This window comes from Carassius gibelio, chromosome B13 (genome assembly GCF_023724105.1).
Source record: "Carassius gibelio isolate Cgi1373 ecotype wild population from Czech Republic chromosome B13, carGib1.2-hapl.c, whole genome shotgun sequence".
In the NCBI taxonomy this organism is placed as follows: Eukaryota; Metazoa; Chordata; class Actinopteri; order Cypriniformes; family Cyprinidae; genus Carassius; species Carassius gibelio.
In genome coordinates, this window is record NC_068408.1 from 14,701,999 (window position 1) to 14,722,446 (window position 20,448).

Consider the following 20,448-nt stretch of genomic DNA (forward strand, 5'->3'; position numbering starts at 1 on the left):
CAGAAACCCTACGAACATAGTCAGTGCAAACATTTCTGTCATGCATTTAGCAAAAACCTTTTGTTGACGATGCATTTTACCTAATTTGAGTCAAGTACAACTCTGGTGTCCCCCTTTGTTAGTGTGTAGTGAATTATTAATATTAGAGAGAGTAGCCTACTTTGATTATGGTTGCACCTAATAAGACTAAGAATTATTTTAATGATCAATATGTGAAAAAAGTTCAGATAGGAGGTCAAACATTAAAAAACTCATCGCCTGCAAGTACTGTACAATTCTATAGGTCTGAAGAGACTCATGAAATCATACAAAAGAGAAGGCAGCCAGTTCAATATTTGTGGCAAAATATTTTAAAGGGCTTGAGTATTGTCTGTTACTGTATAATATAGTTTATACTCAGAAAGCAGAACTGAGATGGCATTTATTGCAAGTTTTCAAATGCACATGAAGACTATTTTTCCAGGCATGCTTTTCATGAGTGAAGATTTCTTAAAATAGTGTAAAAATCTTGTCTAGTCTCATTCTTGTGAACCCTATCTCGTGTCTAGTCTCAGATTTTTGCCTTCACTTTGATGTTGCTTACATCTATTTCAACGTGTTTACACTTATATTTGATTATTTGTTATTTAAAATGTATAACACTTATATAAAATGTATTATAATTATTATTATTATTCTGTTCTCTAATGTAATTTTCAGAACCAGGTGTTTTTGCTTAAAGCATTAATCTCACTAATTTTTTATACATTTCTCTTAAGCGATCGTTTAACTTGATTAAACTCTTTAGTTATAAAAGTTTGCTTAAATGAGTTGTTGACATGACATGGCATTTTCATTGTCACACAAGATAAAAAATGTTGTCATTTAAAATGTATTTGTCTTACACAAAAACTGCTTTGTTATTAGATTTATTATTATTGTTATTATTATTGTAATTTTTTTCAGCTAAATCTCAAAATTGTCTTGCGGTGTGACTGTCTAAAGGATGTTCAATAAATAACAACTTTTATAAATTAAAAATAAAAGCATACAATTGTTAATAAATATGCATCTATTTAAGTAATTGGCCATCTTTTTTTTCATCCATATATTTCTAAAAGCATATGAACTTTGAACTTTGTCTTCCGGTGTGACAGGATATCCTGTTTTTAAACTCCACAGACAACTTTAATTAGTTAAAAGGCCAGAATACTTTTTTTTTTACAAAAAAAGTGTTTTTTACTGCATATTTGTCAACTACCCAAATATATATTTCCTATCTATATCTTGAAAGATAAATGAGTAAAACAAATTGGTAAAACTTTACTAGGTGTCAGTGTAGAATGTGTACATTGGGATGGGATGAGGGTGGTTAGGTAAAAATGTAGGTATAGGGGTCCCTTTTAAAAATCTGCTGAGGGCCCCTAAAACGCTAGGGCCGGCCCTGACCGCCCTACTGTAGATTATAACCAATGGGAACCTAAATCCACATTTTTATGTTTTACAGTATTTATCTGATCTGCACTGTCAAGTTGTAGTGCTGTAATATTCCAAATCCTGTAAAAAAAAAAAGATTAAGACAGGGTCAAATAACTGATCATTCAACCATTATAAAGAAAGAGGAAATTATATAGAAAGAAAGATGCTGTAGCAATGCAAATGCAAATACACACACAGACCCACCAGTGTGCCATCTAATTGTTTTTCTGGCAGTTTCTCCTCTTTCTTCACTCTCAGAGAGCAAAGGACTGGTTCGATGTACCCTGTGTGCTGACTACAATATTCTTCACTGTCTCTTCAGGTATATGGAAGTTCAGCTTGCCGAAAATGTTTCTGAAATGAGAACATTATGCACTTGTGTGTTGTTCAATTCTAGACAAACATAAAAGATGTTTATTTGGTAGGAAACTGCCGTCTATTTCCCCCACTGCTCTACATATGCTGTCTAGGCAGATTTTTAGACTCAGTCAGTGTTAAACAGTTCAGCTGGAGATCCCAGTGTTGTTGCTGAGGTGTAATGTCACATTCCTCCAATTCCCTGGGGAATATATCAAGCGACACGGGGGGCTCAGATAAGCAGCGCAGTGTTTGCTTTACTGTCTGCGTGGAGAACAAATAAATCTGCTTGACTGTTCAGGGTGCTCCAGTTACTCGCATGCGTGTAGTTGCGCAGCTCCACCAGTTTAGGGAAGAAATGCTTCACTGCCTCTAAATCATTAAAATACTCAATGACAACAATACTGAACTTAGTAAAATGTTATATAGCCAATTATATTATAATTTTGAATATGAGTGTTTGAATCATTACTAGGCAACGAAAATACAGGGCGCTGTAGAGGTCAAACATGTTTGACGCGATTCAAATATATAGAAATAAACCAAATAAACTGATTAAAAGAGAAATGTGAAAAACTTTATTATAGTTAACAAATGATACCAAAAAAAAAACACTGAATTGCACGTTTTGAATTTAAATATTTGGTGGGCAAAGATTGTTTTGCCTTTGTCTGAGAGCACAAAACCACAATGATCACAACTAAACAACAAAGAGATTGTAAAAAATATATATAAATAAAGCAAATTACTAATGTAAGGACAAATTATGCTTTAGAAAGGTCACATGGCTCAAGCTTTTTTACAGGTCCCCTCTTGAAATTTCAAAAAGTAAATAGGAAGTTCTACACAAAATCATGAAAACAAATTTCAATTACAAGATATAAAACTGCAAATACATAAAAGCTGCATAAACAAAAATTTATGTACCATAATACACTGAAAAAAAAAAAGAAAAAAAAGAGAGAACCTTTGATCCCCCACTTAGGCAGCAATGTGACTTTAAAAGGAGGAACTCTGTAGACTTTCATAGACACAATCTGAACGGACTGAAAACATTTGCAAATAACATTCTTTAAAATTGAAGTATAAAATAAATAAACAGGAAAAGAAAGTCAAAATACAAAACAAACAACAACAACAACAACAAAAAGTACCAAAATAATAAAGCGATTCCCACAGTGCAAATCTTACATTCTGCTTTACCTTCTCCTTAACTTCATCTTATTATTCAGAGCTACACCACAGAAAACAACAACACAAACTTTGTTCAGCTTGTAAACTGCTGCCCATGTTTTGTTAACCAAGGTTCTTCTGAAGCTCCCAGTGATTTAGAGTAACTCATATTGTTCCAGATCATCTGGTCTTAACAGGAGGCTTCAGTGCAACTTTCTGGATTACCTACAGTAAATGCAAAAGAGCTTTTAAAACACAGACATTTTCTCACTAGACTGCCAAGCAGTTTGAATAAATTAGCATTAGCAATTTATTTTTTCTGATAATTGACAGCATATTTTATAGTTTATATGTGAACTGCTGAATGGAAAGCAATAAAACCATACAACACCTGAGGTGGACTGAATGCTGGCTGCAACCCAGTAGGCTTCACAGGAGGCACTGGAGGTGGTTTTGATTTTGTCCCCTATCAGTGCATACAAAAATGGTTAATAATATTGAATGGTATTTTTGTCAGATGGTGTGTTTTATGTTGACTAAATTATTCAAGTAAACAATTGCCTCTTACAGGTTTAGATGTGAGTGGTGGCAATGGTCTTGATGGAGGGAGTGGTTTAGTTGGTGGAAGTAGGGGCTTTGCCTGAAACTAAATTTAGACATGACATAAATGACACAATGCTCTTTAGTCTCACAGTATTTTCAAGTCACCTCTGTTTTATGTCACATCTCTAATAAGCTTAGAGTCATTAAAAGTAACCAACATTAAAATGAAAATTATACATAAAAGTGGGGTATGTATTTTTTCCAAAAATGCTTTAGAGTCAGGCTGAGGACCAAAACAAACTTGTAGCCAATCAGCCGTAAGGGGCGTGTCTACTCATGATGTGGAGGAGAAAGTGTTCAGTCCACATGAAGGACATTAGCCGAGCTGAGTGATGACAGAAAGATAAAAATCAAGAGAGCGATCAGACGCCGACCATCTAAACCTCCTCCACTGTCTGTTTCAAGCGTCAGCTCCCAAAGTTTGTCCGAAAAGTAAGATAATGTGTTTAATACAGCAGATTCTGCCTTAATCATTGCCTGGGTTGTGTACATATGTGTGGGGCGAAGCTATTAAAATATACCATGTTTGTTTTTCTGATTTTGAAATATCAACATTGACTACCAGAAATCACTTACCCCACCTTTAATTATACAATATATTCTCTATCATTAAAAAAATTGGGGTTTGTACAATTTGTAGAAATCTGTTGTACTCAACATAGGCTGCATTAATTTGATAAAATGCAGTAAAAACAGTTATATTGTGAAATGTTTCCAATTTAAATATATTTAAAAATCTAATTTATTCCTGTGATGAAAGAGCTGAATTTTCCAATGCCAGTCTTAAATGATCCCTCAGAAGTAAATCTGCTATCAATCAATAGAAATCAAGCACTAATGTTGATTAAGTGCTCAAGAAACGTTTCTTATTATAATCAGTTTATTATTGGTAATATTTTGGTGAAAATCATGTTTTTTTTAGGATTCTTTGATGAATAGAAAAATTGTCTTTATGCTGTCTTTTTTTTATCAATTCAAAGCATCCTCGCTGATAAAAGTATTTATTTCTTTTTAAAAAAATATCTTGATAATTTTGAATGCTAGTAGTGCATTTTAAGATACTCTGTGCCTCACCTGAACAGGATGAATGTTTCTGGAAATACCAGGAGGTGGGCCGGAAGGCTTCACAATCTAATAGAATATGGAACACACATTTTTATTTTTGTTAAAACTGTTTTAGTTTTAAATAATAGTTTTAAATAAATTACATGCATTTTTAAAGAGGATAAACTACCTGTTCTGTCCTAGTTTGTGGTGCATTCTTTGGAGGCTGTGCATAGTGAGAAATAAGTGGTAGAAAGATTAAGTCTTTGATCCTAAAATTGACTTTTAATGCAAGCACAAATTGAAAAGCCCTTTTCAAGGCTAAATTAATGACTTTACCATTGGTGCTGGTCTAGAGGCCGTAGCTGGAGAGTAAAGAGGTTTGCAGGCCAGAGTAGTGGATGACTCGAGGAAAGTTGGTTGACTTATGCGTGATTGTGTGAATCTGGGACTGTTCTTTACACTTCCTGGTTGGAACGCCTGATTACACTGGCCTGAGGAGGTTCGGATGTCCTTCAAAGACCTTTTCGAATAGAATGCATTTCATTACTAGTACAGTGATTTAAATGACAACAGAAATGTATAGTTCATGATTATGAGCTGCATAACAGATCCTACCTTTTCTTTCTAAATTCTGTTATTTTGTTCCAGTGACACACAAGTGCTCCAATAATAATGATCAACCCAAGAACAACTACAGATGCAGTCACACCAATTATCACAGATTCTTTTGTCACTGTTAAGATATAATTTTGACACGGCATAGCATTAGTTTTGTATGGTCAATGACTGAATTACGTCAAGTTATAAAGAAGAAAGGATGTGGTTTACTTTTTTGACGTTCTGAGAATTGAACATCACAGTGAGGTGGTGCCCAGCCTGGATCACAGTGACACTTCCTCTCATGGTTACAAACCTTTAAAATACAAGTCAGTAATATGTTTACACATATTTCTGCTTTTAAATGATCGGTCTCTAATGCAAATTTAAGATGGATAATAAAAAAAAAAACTAGGATGAATAGTTTTTGCACATACAAGCAATGACTTTCACAATATCACAGAATTACAAATATTGCATGCAACACTGTTTTTCTTAGAGAAAGAGAGAGAGAGAGAAAACAGAAAATTTGTTATAAAAGTAATGGAATTTTTTTTATATAATTAATATAATATATATATAAAAATCACACACCCCATGACTGTTGCATTTGTCAGAGCAGTCCTCACTGCCGTATATACTGATGTCTTGGCAAAGGTTGTGGTAACACACCTGTTGGTTATAACAAATAAAAAAATAATAATAATATTTTACACACTTTGTACTTTTTTTTGTAAGGCAGTATGCATTCATTATTTACTTGCCTTATTAAGGTCACATTTGGTGCCTGCTGGAACCATTCCTAAGTCACCTGTGGGTGAGGAATCCACAGCTATGTAGCAGTTTTTTGAATTAATTGTTACTGTTGATATTCTATTGGTTATAGGGAACGAATTCCCACCATAACAGTATATTTTCCCACACATCATGTGCCTGTAGGATTCAGAATACCATTGTGTCAACAATTTACAAAATATTATTTGTAGTCTTCAGCCATCAAAGAAAAGTTAAGTTACACTTACTCATCACTCTTGGAGGTTCTGTCATATACATTATTACGAAAGCAGATGTTAGAATCCACTTTAGCATCTAAACATGTACAAGATATTGATGTTAATATATATTTTTTATTTTCCTAAATTTCTTTATGAATCTTTATTTTACAAAAAACACATGAATTTAACAAAAAAAAAGCTGTAAAGATTTTGTTAAAATCTTTGTAAAAAGGATAAAAGAGGACACAAAGCGGTTTCTGAGCAATGGCTGAGTAAGAATTTTACCTGATCCCCACAGCAACTTGCAGTGCTCCTTATGTGTAGGACATTGTCCATTGTAACAGTAGCCTTGGTTATAATTGCAAGGGATTCCATTCATCTTATATTCATCTTCAGGACAGAAGGCTGACTCTCCTGTACAGTACTCGTCCAAATCACAGTCGTGAGCACTCTTTCTGCATATGCTATCGGAATGTTTCAGCTACAAGGGAGGATTAACAAAACAGATTAAGGCAATAATCTACATTTACATGTATTTTCAGTCCAATATCAACTAGTTTGGTCTTCCTGTGGGACCTGGTAGGCAGCTTTGCCGATACCTGGCAATTGTGGCAGCACTCTCCATGCGCACAATGGGCACCTTGGGTTAGTCGACACGTGGTGGCATTGCAGCAGGGATTGTTGCATTCCTATAATTGAAATAAAAAATGGATGAAAAAAAGTAAAAAAAAATTTTTTATAGAAATGAATACTTTTATTCAGCAAGGACACATTCAATTTATCAAAAGTGAAGACTCAAAGACATAACGTTGTTCTTTTGAAACTTATTTTCATCAAAGAACATTGAGGAAAAATAAGCAGCAAACTTATTTCCAAGATTTATAATAAGAAATGTTTTCCGAGCAGCAAATCAGCACATGAGAATGATTTCTGAAAGGTCATGTGACACTGAAGACTGGAGTAATAAATGCTGAAACTTCAGCTTTGCATCACAGGAATAAATTAGAATTTTAAATATAATCATGCATTTTAAATTGCATTCATGGTTATTTGAAATTTAAATATTTCATAATAAGTTATAATAACATTACAGAACATTACTGTTTTTTCTGTATTCTTTCTGACTGTATGTAGTCAAATACACAACTCTATTTTAGTCATACTTTAACTAAGAAGCCAAAGTTGCATCAACTTACATTATGAACAACTAATTTTATAAAATGTCACACCTCAACAGTTCCGCAGTCACATTCCTCGCCCTTTTCAACAAAAGCATTTCCACAAACTGGGCCTCCATATAATTCACCCTCATTTGGTACATCTAGTAGACAGCTGGTGTCATAGCTCTGCAAAAACTCCTTTAAGGACGATTTACTGCAAGTACTAAATAAATCAGGGTAAACATACCTGTTGGAAAAGTATGTAAGAAATGTTACGGTCTGTAAAAAAACAGCAGAAACCAAATACAATAGTTGCCTATCTCTTGTGCCATTGCATAAATGTATTCTAATCAAAAGTATTTTCAGTTAGCCTCACCCAATGGTGTCTGACATGACGCAGCCCTTGTCAGAAGAGCATGCACAGTTTGAATCATCATGAGACATGCCCAAATTATGTCCCATTTCATGGGCAATGGTAGATGCCACTGCAATGGGATTTTCATTATGGTCCTTTGTAAAGAAAAAACACCAAATGTCATTATATAATCCACCACAACCAAAGCTTTTTCAAACATTAGAAAAGTAAAATTTTTAATCTATTAGTTTACATATGCAAACATATGCTCATAAAAATACCTGATTCACAGCACCAGAGGATGAGGAGCACATAGCATGCATTGGGGCCAACCCAACTGTTGTTCCTTCAAAATCTACACCACTGATGAAAAAAAGAGAACGTGAGGCATAAAAGTTTAATGTTTTAAAGCTTGTGGTTGGATGTATTTTAAAGGGAAGTGTGTAGTTTGAGTAAAAATGTGGCATTCACGGCTCAGAAAGTGATTAAGATGAGCAATCAGTGACTCACGTAACAAACTGGGCATTGTCATGCTTCTTCCTCTTGAGAAGGCTATCTTGACGCCATAGTAGAAATCGTTCCAGAGTAACTTTTGGTATATCGCTGACATCAATCAGGTTTCTATTAGACCAAATCTCAAGCCCAACCAACCTGACACGTAAGTTTAAAGGCCGGTAAAGCTGAACGTGGACAACAACAAACAATTATATAAATAATATTTAAAAAAAATCATTTAATCATCATGCATAACCTGTTAATTAATGAAAGACCAAAGTTGTCTGATACCTTGTCTACGTGATTTGCAACCAACATCATTCTTTCTTCAATCTTCTTGAAACTACCAAACTTCTGGTACTGAAGGAAAATATGTAGATATATTTTAACAATCTACATATCAGTACTCAAGATATTTTTCCCCATTAAAGAAATTCGTACCTCTGTATTATCAATGACCAAAACCATCTCAACAATCCGCTGTCCTCCTACGGGGGCTTTGTTTTTCTGAAGAACAGTGGAAATAAAGTTATTGTCATAAAACTGTTCATTGTAAACACATTATAAATAAGATATTGAGGTACAAATTAAACATGCTGCTTAATTATGAAATAAGGAGCGAGTATATGATTATTTTCTAAGTTGGAAACCAACACTAAATAATATATGGTTAAATATATGATGCTAAACACAGTATATTTCTTATATAATAAGCTTACATTCCACAATAGATGATTACTTGCTTGAATACATGCCATTAATTTACTGCACAATTCTGCCATATGGACATTACTTTGATAAAAAATTTATTGAAATGTAGAAACATTTATATCATGTAAAGCTGTGCTGAAGCAATATGTATTACAAAAAGCACCATATGAACTAAACTGAATCATTAGAATATCATTACCATATTTTTGCCTTTATACAGCCCACTAGACTTTGGACCAAGGTCATAGACGGTGTCATTAATGTATCCAAAGACCCCTTGCTTGGTCCTTAAATGCTCTTGCTTATAAATTGCATGGTCACCATCCACAGACTCTTCTAGGGGCTCAATCAAGTAAACTTGATTTTTGACCCTCAGAAACCCTCTAAATGATGAACAAGATACAATATATTAATGAGGGAGAAATGTGAAATATTTGTTGATATTAACTGTACACATTTAGAAGTTATTTAGATCACACTGTTTAAAGCAACTTATTAAAGGCACAGTCCAAGAAATGCAACTCTGAAATATCTTTTTTACTGTACACAAAGTGGACTCAGCGTATATTTAACACATTTTGATACTAATTTTAATGCATTTAATATTCAATCACATCTATAGTTTACAAAATTGGCTTAAAATTGAAAATGTTCTTACTCCATGCCAGAGCAAAGTCCAACACTGACTGAAGATTCCTCAAAATTATGGACATGTCCCTGATAGTAGCAGTGATCCTAAAGTCAAAATCATAAACAGTTGAGCAGTAACATTCATATGTCAAACAGAAACAAGCTACTATTTAAACATACAGTGTTGTCTGAAGACTTTGTCTCTGAAAGCCCATCTTTGGTATAATGTGAGAGGGTGTAATGTTTTCCTAAAAGCTCCCTGTTGAAAAAGAAAGAAAGAAGGAAAGAAAGTTTAATTAGCCTGGGTATGAATACAAGATCAGAGTATAAGTTGTTATATTTCTAAACAGCCATATTCTCACCTATTTTTGTGCAAAGAAATTGTGAAGTTCCTCCCATCTACAGCCAAATCATATTCAAGATGTTCAGGATATATCTGAAAGGATGAAAGCAAGCATGCATGAATAAAAGTCAAATCAAGCATCCAAAGAGATGTCAATATTATTTCAGTTTACAAAACTAGTCTGAAAAAAGCGGACCTTGAGAGCAGAGGCGCTCCTCCTCGCTCGCTCTTTCAGAGCCTGAGGTCGGAGTCGGATCACATCATAGCGGATCACATGAGGTAAAGCTGCCTCGAGATTCTCTAAAGCAACAGTGAATAAACAAAGCATCAGTATGTGTTACCTGTAAATTAAAAACGCATCACGCACCGTGACATGATTCGCGCTGTAAAATAATCTTAATAAAGCTGCGCGCTCACCCCATGTATAAACAAAAGAAAGCAGTGATATAAATAATCCAGTGTATCTCATGGTTCACTGTCCTGTGGACTCGCTCCGGGACTCGTGGGCAGCTGTGGGACCTTGACTACTTGAAAGTTCAAGCTCCGCCTCGGTTATCCGGTAAATTAGCATGAAGAGACTACCTCCTCGTCCGGTAACAGCAAACCGGTCACTAATGAGTCACGGGCCTGTAAATGTGTCAGTATTTTTTAATTGTGTAAATGTGGCACAACAATACTTTTTAATTATTTGTTTTGTTATTAACGATTTCTAGGCTACATTAGACCTATGTAGCCTAGGCCACCAGACAGAATATAATTTAGAGCACTTTTCAACTCTGTAACTAAATCAAATATTATTTCTGTTCAAATTAATACTACCTCATAGAATCCACCGATAGTCGGTTTAGATGGGGGAAGATGCGCCTCTAAGGAGAATGTGCTGATATTTTTAAATTACCAAATTTAGCAAGTTTCACAGGATGATACATCAACCATGATATTAAAGGAAATTTTAAGTGCTTCACAGAACCAAATTATTCATAAATTGCCTGTCTAGGGCAAGAAGCCTTTAGGTCTGGGGTGTCAAACTCGATTCCAGGAGAGCCGGAGCCCTGAAGAGTTTAGATTAAACCCTAATTAAACGCACCTGATACAACTAGGATCAAGTCCCTTATGCTTATTTGAAAACTACATGGTATGTGTGTTTGAGCAAGTCTGGAACACACCTCTGCAGGGCTCGAATTAAGTTTGACACCTCTGATATAAATATTTAATTGCTTATATTTTAATCTAATATCACATTAGCAACGCTGTGAATTCCAATAACCTATAAGTTTAAATAAATATGTCGAAAATGTCTAAAATACACATCGTAGCTTTATTTTTGTTCTGCTTTGCCAACAGAAATTGTGCAATTTCCTGGAAGATGTCATAAAGGACATAAGAGTTGGGAAAGAAAGTGTAATTGAGGACACAGGAAACACACGCACACGTAAAATAAACACCATTTAAAACAACATTCCAAATAAAACTTAAGCTTCTTAAAAACTTACTTTAATATTTTGACTAGAAAAAAATAATTTAAAAACACTTGGATTAGTTATAAATATATTGCCAATTACATGAAACAGTAAGACAATAAAAAAATGATTGTCGTTTAAGGGAACTAACTGATATAATTTAAAATTGCTTTTTTGTTTTGGTCAGTTTAGCCAATATATTGAGATGTTAATTATTAATATTATTATGTGATACTAAGGACAAAAGGTTTGGAAAATGGATGAAGAGCAAAACTGGAATGACTGTGCTGACATCCTGTGGTTATATTCTGCAGGTGCAGTTTTGACAGTTTTGCTTTAGTTCCTTTTGGTCCTGCAGGCAATGCTTATAAGACTTATATGTAAAACTATAAAATATAAACCATGTTGTAATTATTATGTTGAACTTTGTTTTGTATCAAAATAAAATGACAAGACAGCTTCTCAAGCAATCGTACACCCTGCGTGCCCTCAAGTGCCTTTTAGTTTGAGGACTTTTATTTTGACACGGAATCGCAAGGCGGTTGTAGGCTTCATGTAGTATGTTGATACAATGCTACAGCTAGAATAAAATGATGCAACCTGAATTAATTGAACTGTTGGGGTCTGCAACACCCAAAATTCTTGCGGAAAAGCTACCGGTGATTGAAAATAGGGAATCGGAGTGGCTTGGTTTACAACAAAAAGAAAGTGGGAATGAAAATGCTGCTTCTCCTTTTAGCTTCAGACCTCAACGACTTCGACTTGCTGCAGAAGATGAATTTTTTGAGGTTTGTAGATTGATCGTTATTTTTTATTGCACTTCAGAAAAGTTCCTTCCCTTTGCTAGTATAGGAACAATTTCCTGTTTATCTCTCAGTGTGTGTGTTACTTAAGAGTGACGAAGTTAGTAGAGAGTACATGACTGTAATGACGTAATGATGGGGTATTTAGCAAAATCCTTATTTCTTAATGTGTAATTCAACAGGATGGCGACATACACAGGCACATGTACCTGCAGGATGTCGTGACGGCTATTGCAGATGATGAACATGCTCCGACGTGAGTAACGTGGTTTCACGATTAATATTACTTTGTAAATTAAGCAAATATGAATTAAGAAATGATTAATGATCATAAGTGAATTGATAGATGCAATTGAGATCATTAGTATTCATCTTATTGGTTAAAGCTTTTAAAACTAAATTGCTAATTACCATGTCTATGGAGAATATCAGTCGATGTTGTTATATTAATGGTCAACGGACTGTATCTTTCTTTCTTTGTGGCTGTCATTTTGTAATTTGACAGTGTAGATTTTAGTATTATTATTGAGTAATGTCATGTCACCATATCAAATGAGGTCAAGTTCTGGGAATCTCCACCATAAGTTTACTGGTGACTTCACTTGGATGAGTGCTAGAACATTTTGAGCAACTGACTTCCTCTTGAATTGATACAATGTGCCACTGATATTTCAACCCTCTTCCCAGTATCTCTGAGTTCAGGTGTCACATCGCGGGATGCAGGCAGTTATTTGACACTTTGGAAGGGTATGAACACCACTACAATTCATTACATCGAAATGTGTGTTCCAACTGCAAGCGCTCATTTCCATCAAATCGACTGCTGGAGGTGCACATCCTGGAGTGGCATGACTCTCTCTTCCAAGTCATGGCAGAGAAACAATGCATGGTAATATCATTTGTAACATCAGATGTTAAAGGAGTGTAGGGAGAGATGGATATTGTTGTATGAAGTTGTGGGGTCATGTTAAGTGGTATTTGTAGGATTAAATGTTTACTAGGTCTAGGCTGATGATACACAGGGCAACTTTTTGAGCAATGTTGCTCGGGCACTTTCCCACTGAGAATGGGTAACATATTTCTATCTGGATACATTAGATTGGTTTTGGGCCCTGTGTCTCCCCTTTTTGCACACTGATGGCAACATTAATGAAAACGTTGCCCCTGTTTATCATCAGCCTTAATTTTATTTACTACATTTTAATTAAGTTGATAAGGATTTAAATGTCATTGCAAGGCAGCCTTCAATTAATTAATTATTTAAGAACAGCGAAAAAAAAAATATTTTAGCAGTTTGTTTTTGTATTTCATACTCACAGCACATATGCTTTTGATGCTTTTATATCACTCTTGCACTGGAAAACTACATAAAATAATTTAAAAATATATATATTCATAACTATTTTATATACATCAAAATCAAATATCTTATGTAGCGAAATGCTGCCACCTACTGGTTTCAATAGCGAGTTGCTTTAATTCATTGCGTGTTTCAGTAGTTTGAAACCGATTTTAATGGGACAGAAATACCAGTTGTAAAAGAATATGAGCACGTTTCCTGCTCCCTGTTTAAACCAGCAAATATATTTCAGTTTTGCTATTTTTATGAAAACATTTTATTTTTGCTGATTGTGTGTTGTTAATCTCGATTTTCAGTATGAATGCTTGGTTGAGGGATGTGGACTGAAATTCAAAACAAGCAAAGAGAGGAAAGATCATCTTATCAGAACACATAGCTATCCAGCAGACTTCAGATTTGACAAAGCAAAGAAGAGCGGAAGGTTTGGTATTAATACTACTGTAAATTATGGGCCATTTTAGAATATAGGAATTTTAATTTTGCTCTCATATCCAGTCATTTAATATTTTACCCTAAATGGCCTAATATATTTAGCTACTTTTATCACTTTAGATTTTTATTTATTTATCATAATCTCATGTTAATCAACAGAATGCGAGATCGAAAGACCCAACAGAAGAAGGATGCAAATATGGAGGTTTCTGAAACAGCAACTGTTCACCAAGAAAGCGAGTCGATGGACTTCTCCTTGACCCCGGACCCAGAAAGTGTGAAGACTGTAGAAACAGAACCAGTGCAGACAGCTAATCTAAAGCCAAAATATTCATACAAGTGGGTGAATTTATGGTCATGGATTCATATAAATGATTAAGTTTCATTACCCTGTAGACTCAGTGATCAGAACTATTTGTGTTGATTATTATCTTTCCTCCAGAGTTCCATCATCCATTTGCTTCGGTCAAGGCTCAGTCAGAGGCTTCAGAGGAAGAAGAAAGAAGTAGGCCAACGTTTTTATTAAATGCAAACAATTTACCACGTTTGCTTGGTAAATCATTTGTTTGTCCAGAGCAGTATTTTTGTAATAAAACTTGTCAAAGCAGTCTTTAAAAATGTCTTGTCTCTTTTTATGGTTGAGATTAGAAATCAGTTGCAAAACTTTGGCAGTCGGTTGTGGAGAGGAGTTTGAAAGTCTAATAAGTCTTTAAATATGTTCACAAATATTCAACTTTATAAATATACATTATGTAGCCTATTCAAATAAATGTAAGCGTTTTGAGACCTAAAGGTGCTTTCAACCAATGGCACAAACATGTCGCTAGATGTTTCAGACTCAAATGCGTGCGTGTAGCCTAATGATGGCGAGTAAAACTCGCGCAAAAACTACTAATTAAAAACTCAAGACGCGTTGCAACTGATGTATTCTCGCTCGTTTTGACGGGGATTTGGATTTTGTAACACTATAAATAACATGAAGGTTATCTGAAGGGCTCGTATCTGCATGTAGTCTACTTAAGATTTTTTATTACTTTTTTTGGTCGTGAAGTTAAACGTAAAACGTGTGATATTTTATACAATGCTTTATTTTGCTTGTTATTGGAACATGTTTCTTTTTTCTGTGTATTATTAATAGAATCTTCATGTCCTTGAAATTATTATTAGGCTATTATTATCATTATTATTATTGTCCGTTTAGCCCTGATTATTAGCCTAAATTAAACGTTTGTTGTCAGTATCCGAAACAATTTAATACATGGAGCAACAGTTAAACTACAAATTATAAAAGCGAGCTACTTAGCGCATCGATTAGACTTTTGATTTAGGTTTATGTATGACAAAACAAAACAAAAATCATCTAGCGGAGTACTGAAATAAAAGTTTTTAAACGTAGAAATAATAACATTGTACACATCAGTCTCTGTGAGATTTATTTTTTAATGCAAAAGATTATTTTTCTAATTTGTATATACATATAAAATATACAATAATTTACAGAAGATAAATGTAAACAGTGTATAAATATCAGCAATTCTATTTGTAATTTATTCAAATGGGGAATGCAAAATCTGTAATATATACGTGTATTTACAATGATAAAAATCTAGACATTAATCTTACAACCTAGCAAACTAGCATACATGTAGTCTACTGAAGGGATTATGGCTAAACAGGCGAAAAATCTATCAACAGGCCAAAAGTCCTCTGTATCCAACGTTTGGGAGGTGAAGTTTAGTAAAAAAATAAAAATGGTATAAAGGACGATGCTGGTTGTCTCTGCATCTAGTTCCTCTTCAATAAAGACCAACAGAATAACAAGCCACGTATTTCAACCTAAGACTGGGTAACCTGTCAAATTAATGCAAAAAGGAAAAAAGACGTATGGGCCTATTGGTAGTGTTTTCGCAAATTGTAGCTAACTGGGTACAATCCTTGTAATAGGCTATGCTAGAAAATATTTGGTTTGCGTGAAAAAACACGTATTCATTTTTTAAAAGGCTCACATTGACCATCTATGTAGGCCCGAATTTTGCAGCCTATAGCCAAGTAATTGAAAGTAGCAATCTCATAAGACATAGTTGAACTGTACTGTCAGTCGCAACAAGCTCTTTAAGTTAGAAAAATCTTAGTAATAATTATAAGGTAATTTCTTTAAGAGCTTTGTTGGAACTGGTACAGGCCATGCATACATTTCAGAGCACACTAGGTGTTTTCTAGCGCATCTCTTATTAACAAGTGATACTGATCTAGACACTTGCCAAATCGGCGGTGCCCTCAGTAGAAATGATCTCTTTCAAATTATTTTCTCTGAGACTAAGACAATTAGCCACATTATCTGTATGCTTATAATACAGGATAAAGTATTCAGGAAAGAGTCATTACACTTTTAAAGCCAATTTGTGGACTCATACTTTTGGAATAAACTGTGTAGATCACAAGAGTAATATCTTTTAAATTGCTGTAGAGTTCTTTAAACAAAACATATTTTGCTCTTATTTCACTCGTCTTCTGACTGGCAGAACCGCTCGTGCTACAGACGGTGAACTGAAGGACGTGCTCACAAAGTTAAGACAAATAATACATTCCGTAGGTCACCGGCCCACCAAAAAGTCCTGGGACTGGTAAGGCAGGTCTAGGAAAGGAACTGGACGGTCCGTAGAGGGGTGGAGAACCAACGTGTGTTCCGAGGGGGAACGGAAAGGCGAACGCAGGTAATAATGGCTTGGTTGCAAGTTTGAGTTTCTCTAGTTCGGCCTCTTGTAGTCTTTTTGCCTTTGCTCGCCTGTTTTGAAACCAGATTTTAACTTGAGTCTCTGTGAGGTTGAGTGAATTGGAAAATTCCGCTCTCTCTGCAATAGAAAGATACTGTTTTTGACGAAATTTTCTCTCCAAAGCGAGCAGCTGTGAGGTGGTGAACGGGGTCCGCGGTTTTCGGTTGTTCTTATGCTTTCTGAGGGTGCACGGAGGTGGACTTGAGTGCCCTGCGAACAAATAACAAAACATTGAACTGATTAGTTTGACAAATTATATTACAGTGATATTACTTTAGGTGACATTAAATTACACTGCCTTGATAGTTACTTTTTCTGCAGAAAGCAACGCGTTTATTTTCAGCATTATGAGGAGAATAATTATGCATTAGCCAATGTGCGAAATCAGGTTAATATTAAAATGTCTACATACAGATATGGAAATATAGCCTGTTTTTTGTCATTCAAATCGATCCACTAAACTGTCTTTTTTTTTTTTTTTTTTGCAACTTGTCTTTGCAGACGTAGCTGGTCGACTTGCTGGATGACATCAGGCTCTTCCTCTCCACGCCTCACATTCTTTTAATTTGTATACAAAAGTCTAATTTTAAATCTAAACGAGCTTGATTAAATATAGTATACATATTGCTCGATTTTATTTTTATCAGTGCGTTTTACTATAGCCTAGTCTATGTAAAGCATGCATGTTTTAGTCTATAATATTATTGACAGGCTTCCCTGCTGAGCCACTCACTTGGTGGAGAAGTGTACGAGGGAGTCTGAAACCAGCCGGACTGTCCCTTGTCATTTAGTTCTTCCATATCTCCTCTCTTGCAGTCGGATAGGTTGGAGACGCTCTCCACTGGGATCTTTCTATCTGCGTAAAGCGCAATGGGCGAGAGCCTCAGCCGCTCATCTCCACCGGAGGTCGGAGATATAATACCAGATTCAGATGACGTGTATAAAGTCCGCGTGCTTGTTCTGTCTGATATTAAAGATTCCACACTGAACGGAAGACTCAGCGCCTTGCCTTTACATCCTTTGACAGCCGCTTTATCGTTGCTTTGTGCCTCCTCTTTGTCTGCGCTTTTGCCTTCCTGTAGTTTTCCTTCTTGGGAGAGTGGCCCTTGAAAAGAATTCATCATGGATGATAAAGGGGCCATACAATAAGAATATGAGTCGTCCTGAATTTTACTCGTTCACCAGTGCCTCTCCCTTCTGCCGCCGCGCGTTTGCGACGCTTGCCTCACTCTTCTAGCAGAGCGCACTCGCAGCTATAAACTTCCAAAAGTTCTCTTTTTTCCCTGCCGCCCTCCAATCGGCTGGACATTTCACCCACATGACTTTCCGCGTGCCCGTCCTGATTGGTCAAACCAGTTTCTTTGAGACGTCACAATGATTTTGAAAGAAATGTTGCATGGTTAATCATACTTGTCTTGCCGAGGTGGTTTATTGATTGCTCTGGGGGCTCCAGTCTTGGAGGCAAGGAGCCATTTGAGAAGTTTTGTTGCAATTAACCAGAGGGGATGTCTGTATAGCGGGCCTCCGTACTCATTAACTGAACTCTTATTGGAAACATACAGCGAAACAAACCACTTCCTTGGCTTATTCGTCCACGATTTCTGAGAGTTTTCTTTATAAAAGCGCTGTATAGTGGAGATAGTGGAAAACGTTTTTATAACGCATGTGGGATAGAATTTTAAGGGGTTTTATTGAATGTGTAGAAAATTAAGGCCTGTGATATACTAGTTTTTTTTCCTCCGAGATAAAGATTTTTATTTATTTATTTACTTTTTTTTTTTTTATTTAAATTCTAAATCGCATAGTCTGTTTCGCCTGAAAAACAAAAACCAGTGTTTAATGGAAAAAACAGTCTCAACTTTTTCCTTAAAACTGTGACGGGACAAAATGATGTGACTGAACTGACTATGATTTTGTCACGCTGCATTACAACAATTTAAAGCTTGTCTTGGCCCTTTAAGGCTGCAGAAAGCCTCTATTGAGGCGCAACTGGCAACCCCTCACCGAAAGTCAAAGCATTTCATAACGCAGACAAGCCCTGTTTTGGAAGGCGCCAGTCTCGGCAAGATCAAAAAGGAAGCTACCTCAGGGAGAATATGCAACAGTTAACTCCACTTAACCAATTGTCCTAGAAGAGTTTAATGTCAAGGCAATAGCCAGAGGGCAATCAGTTCCCACAGACAGCGCGCAACATTGAGTTAACTGTTGCCTTACTACATCTCCTTTTAGAAAGGTTTGGACTTGATCATTTTTTATTATCGGAGCATGTTTACTTTGCAGATTTATGTGAAAATATAAAAGGGAAAATAAGGCGGTAGACCATCGTAAAGTTTCTACCCTCATTTTAAAACGAGTTAGGCCTTTTCTCCAAGGTAAATTCAAATTAATAACCGACGATTAATAATAGGACAAGGTTTTTTTTCATATTGAATTTAAGAAATTTTTAATTTTAAAATCATGCACTTACTTTAAAACTCATACTATGCAAACACTTAAAAAAGAATTTTACATTTGTGAAACTGTTGGTTTTATGAGTCGGATAGCGTCCTCATTATGGATCATGACATTGGTTTGATCGGTTTCAAATGCTAGTGGAATTAAAATGTAGCTGTTGAAAAAAGAAAATAAAAAAAAAAACAGTTGGGGGTTTAAAGTCAAGACGGTGTGCTATTAGAAGCTTTCTATTTTTTTTTTCCACCTCGATAGATGACCCGCTAAATTAGGTCAGCTGTTATTAGCCAGATGTGTAATTTATATGAATCTATTTCAGAACCACGATTCATCGTTCACAACTGCGGTTTGGCAGTGATTCTTACTCAAAACAGTGATGCAGTCTGATGTTTGATATTCTGTAAAATTTAGTTGCTGGTGCAGCCTATTAAATATTACATTGTTTAGTAATATTTGTTAGAAATATTAAGAAATAAGACAAATGCTTTTTCTATCTATAACTATGTTTTTTTGATATGAGTGTTGTTGTGGACTTCATGTACATGTCTTCTTTCAGCCCAACAACACCGATGAGAAAAAAGTGGACTGCTTTTTCTGCTGATCCACAGTGCCTGCTCTTAAGGCGGTATTTCAGCGAAATCCTTGGTGAATGTAATTGCTAGGCCCATGTAACCTCCTCCCATGAGAATACCACTCCAAGTGTTCTTCAAAACCAGTGCACATATTGAAACATTTACTAAGGAAGTGGTTCTCTGATTTATTACAAAGCAAAATTCTGTAAGTAGTGTAGTGTGTCTATGTGCTACTCATTACCCCATAATGGCAGAAGCTGACAGGGTTAAGATGTGAAAGAACCCAAACAACTGTATTTATATAAACATGAGTATAGAAAACAGGACCTTTAAGACGATTCACTTGTACCCTGTACTGACATATAATGGAATATTTTCATATCTTCATATCATTAGCTTACTATCTACTATTCTGATTGTCTTCACCACTCTGTCTTCTCTCCACCAATAAACTGGTGTGTGTTGGGCGTTCTGGGGCAATATGGCTGTCGTCGCATCATCCAGGTGGATGCTGCACATTGGTGGTGGATAAGGAGATCCCCCGCTCACAATGTAAAGTGCTTTAAGTACCCAGGAAAGCATTACATAAATTTAAGGGATTAAGGAATTATTTATATTAATTATCTGAAATGGAGATTTTCAAAAGTCTAGTGATTAAAAAAAAAATAAATA

The 20,448-nt window shown here is 35.4% G+C and overlaps 3 protein-coding genes across 3 annotated transcripts; 1 reads left to right on the forward strand and 2 right to left on the reverse strand.

Moving 5' to 3' along the window:
- Positions 1-2,370: 2,370 nt before the first annotated feature.
- LOC127970397 (disintegrin and metalloproteinase domain-containing protein 8-like) lies at positions 2,371-11,003 on the reverse strand. The gene is made up of 26 exons (XM_052572968.1): positions 10,744-11,003; positions 10,342-10,551; positions 10,121-10,224; positions 9,944-10,017; positions 9,762-9,840; positions 9,610-9,686; positions 9,151-9,334; positions 8,682-8,747; positions 8,532-8,600; positions 8,256-8,425; positions 8,027-8,108; positions 7,767-7,900; positions 7,460-7,637; positions 6,830-6,919; positions 6,516-6,711; positions 6,258-6,324; positions 6,000-6,168; positions 5,830-5,907; positions 5,467-5,551; positions 5,254-5,371; positions 4,975-5,158; positions 4,826-4,861; positions 4,666-4,722; positions 3,557-3,634; positions 3,380-3,454; positions 2,371-3,213 (listed from the first exon to the last, which is right to left on the reverse strand). Exons 2-26 carry the CDS (start codon positions 10,391-10,393, stop codon positions 3,169-3,171), a joined length of 2,547 nt encoding a protein of 848 aa, XP_052428928.1. The 5' UTR covers positions 10,394-10,551; positions 10,744-11,003; the 3' UTR covers positions 2,371-3,168.
- An 895-nt stretch (positions 11,004-11,898) lies between these two features.
- Positions 11,899-14,597, forward strand: LOC127969807 (zinc finger protein 511). Its single transcript, XM_052571908.1, has 6 exons — positions 11,899-12,172; positions 12,370-12,443; positions 12,875-13,076; positions 13,844-13,968; positions 14,139-14,318; positions 14,422-14,597. Exons 1-6 carry the CDS (start codon positions 11,975-11,977, stop codon positions 14,486-14,488), a joined length of 846 nt encoding a protein of 281 aa, XP_052427868.1. The 5' UTR covers positions 11,899-11,974; the 3' UTR covers positions 14,489-14,597.
- Positions 14,598-15,408: 811 nt separating this feature from the next.
- LOC127969876 (homeobox protein MSH-C) lies at positions 15,409-18,025 on the reverse strand. Its single transcript, XM_052572003.1, has 2 exons — positions 17,487-18,025; positions 15,409-16,963 (listed from the first exon to the last, which is right to left on the reverse strand). Exons 1-2 carry the CDS (start codon positions 17,893-17,895, stop codon positions 16,548-16,550), a joined length of 825 nt encoding a protein of 274 aa, XP_052427963.1. The 5' UTR covers positions 17,896-18,025; the 3' UTR covers positions 15,409-16,547.
- Positions 18,026-20,448: the final 2,423 nt, after the last annotated feature.

What these genes read in the sequence shown, in the direction of transcription:
- LOC127970397 (XM_052572968.1), bottom strand. Translation starts at nt 10,393, where the DNA reads ATGAGATACACTGGATTATTTATATCACTGCTTTCTTTTGTTTATACA. An exon ending in CAAGTTGCTGTGGGGATCAG is followed by an intron (nt 6,325 to 6,515) that starts GTAAAATTCTTA and finishes GTACATGTTTAG; the next exon opens with ATGCTAAAGTGGATTCTAAC. An exon ending in ACAGAATTTAGAAAGAAAAG is followed by an intron (nt 5,159 to 5,253) that starts GTAGGATCTGTT and finishes CTATTCGAAAAG; the next exon opens with GTCTTTGAAGGACATCCGAA.
- LOC127969807 (XM_052571908.1), top strand. Translation starts at nt 11,975, where the DNA reads ATGATGCAACCTGAATTAATTGAACTGTTGGGGTCTGCAACACCCAAA. An exon ending in GATGATGAACATGCTCCGAC is followed by an intron (nt 12,444 to 12,874) that starts GTGAGTAACGTG and finishes CCCTCTTCCCAG; the next exon opens with TATCTCTGAGTTCAGGTGTC. An exon ending in TGGCAGAGAAACAATGCATG is followed by an intron (nt 13,077 to 13,843) that starts GTAATATCATTT and finishes CTCGATTTTCAG; the next exon opens with TATGAATGCTTGGTTGAGGG.
- LOC127969876 (XM_052572003.1), bottom strand. Translation starts at nt 17,895, where the DNA reads ATGGCCCCTTTATCATCCATGATGAATTCTTTTCAAGGGCCACTCTCC. An exon ending in CTCGTACACTTCTCCACCAA is followed by an intron (nt 16,964 to 17,486) that starts GTGAGTGGCTCA and finishes ATTTGTTCGCAG; the next exon opens with GGCACTCAAGTCCACCTCCG.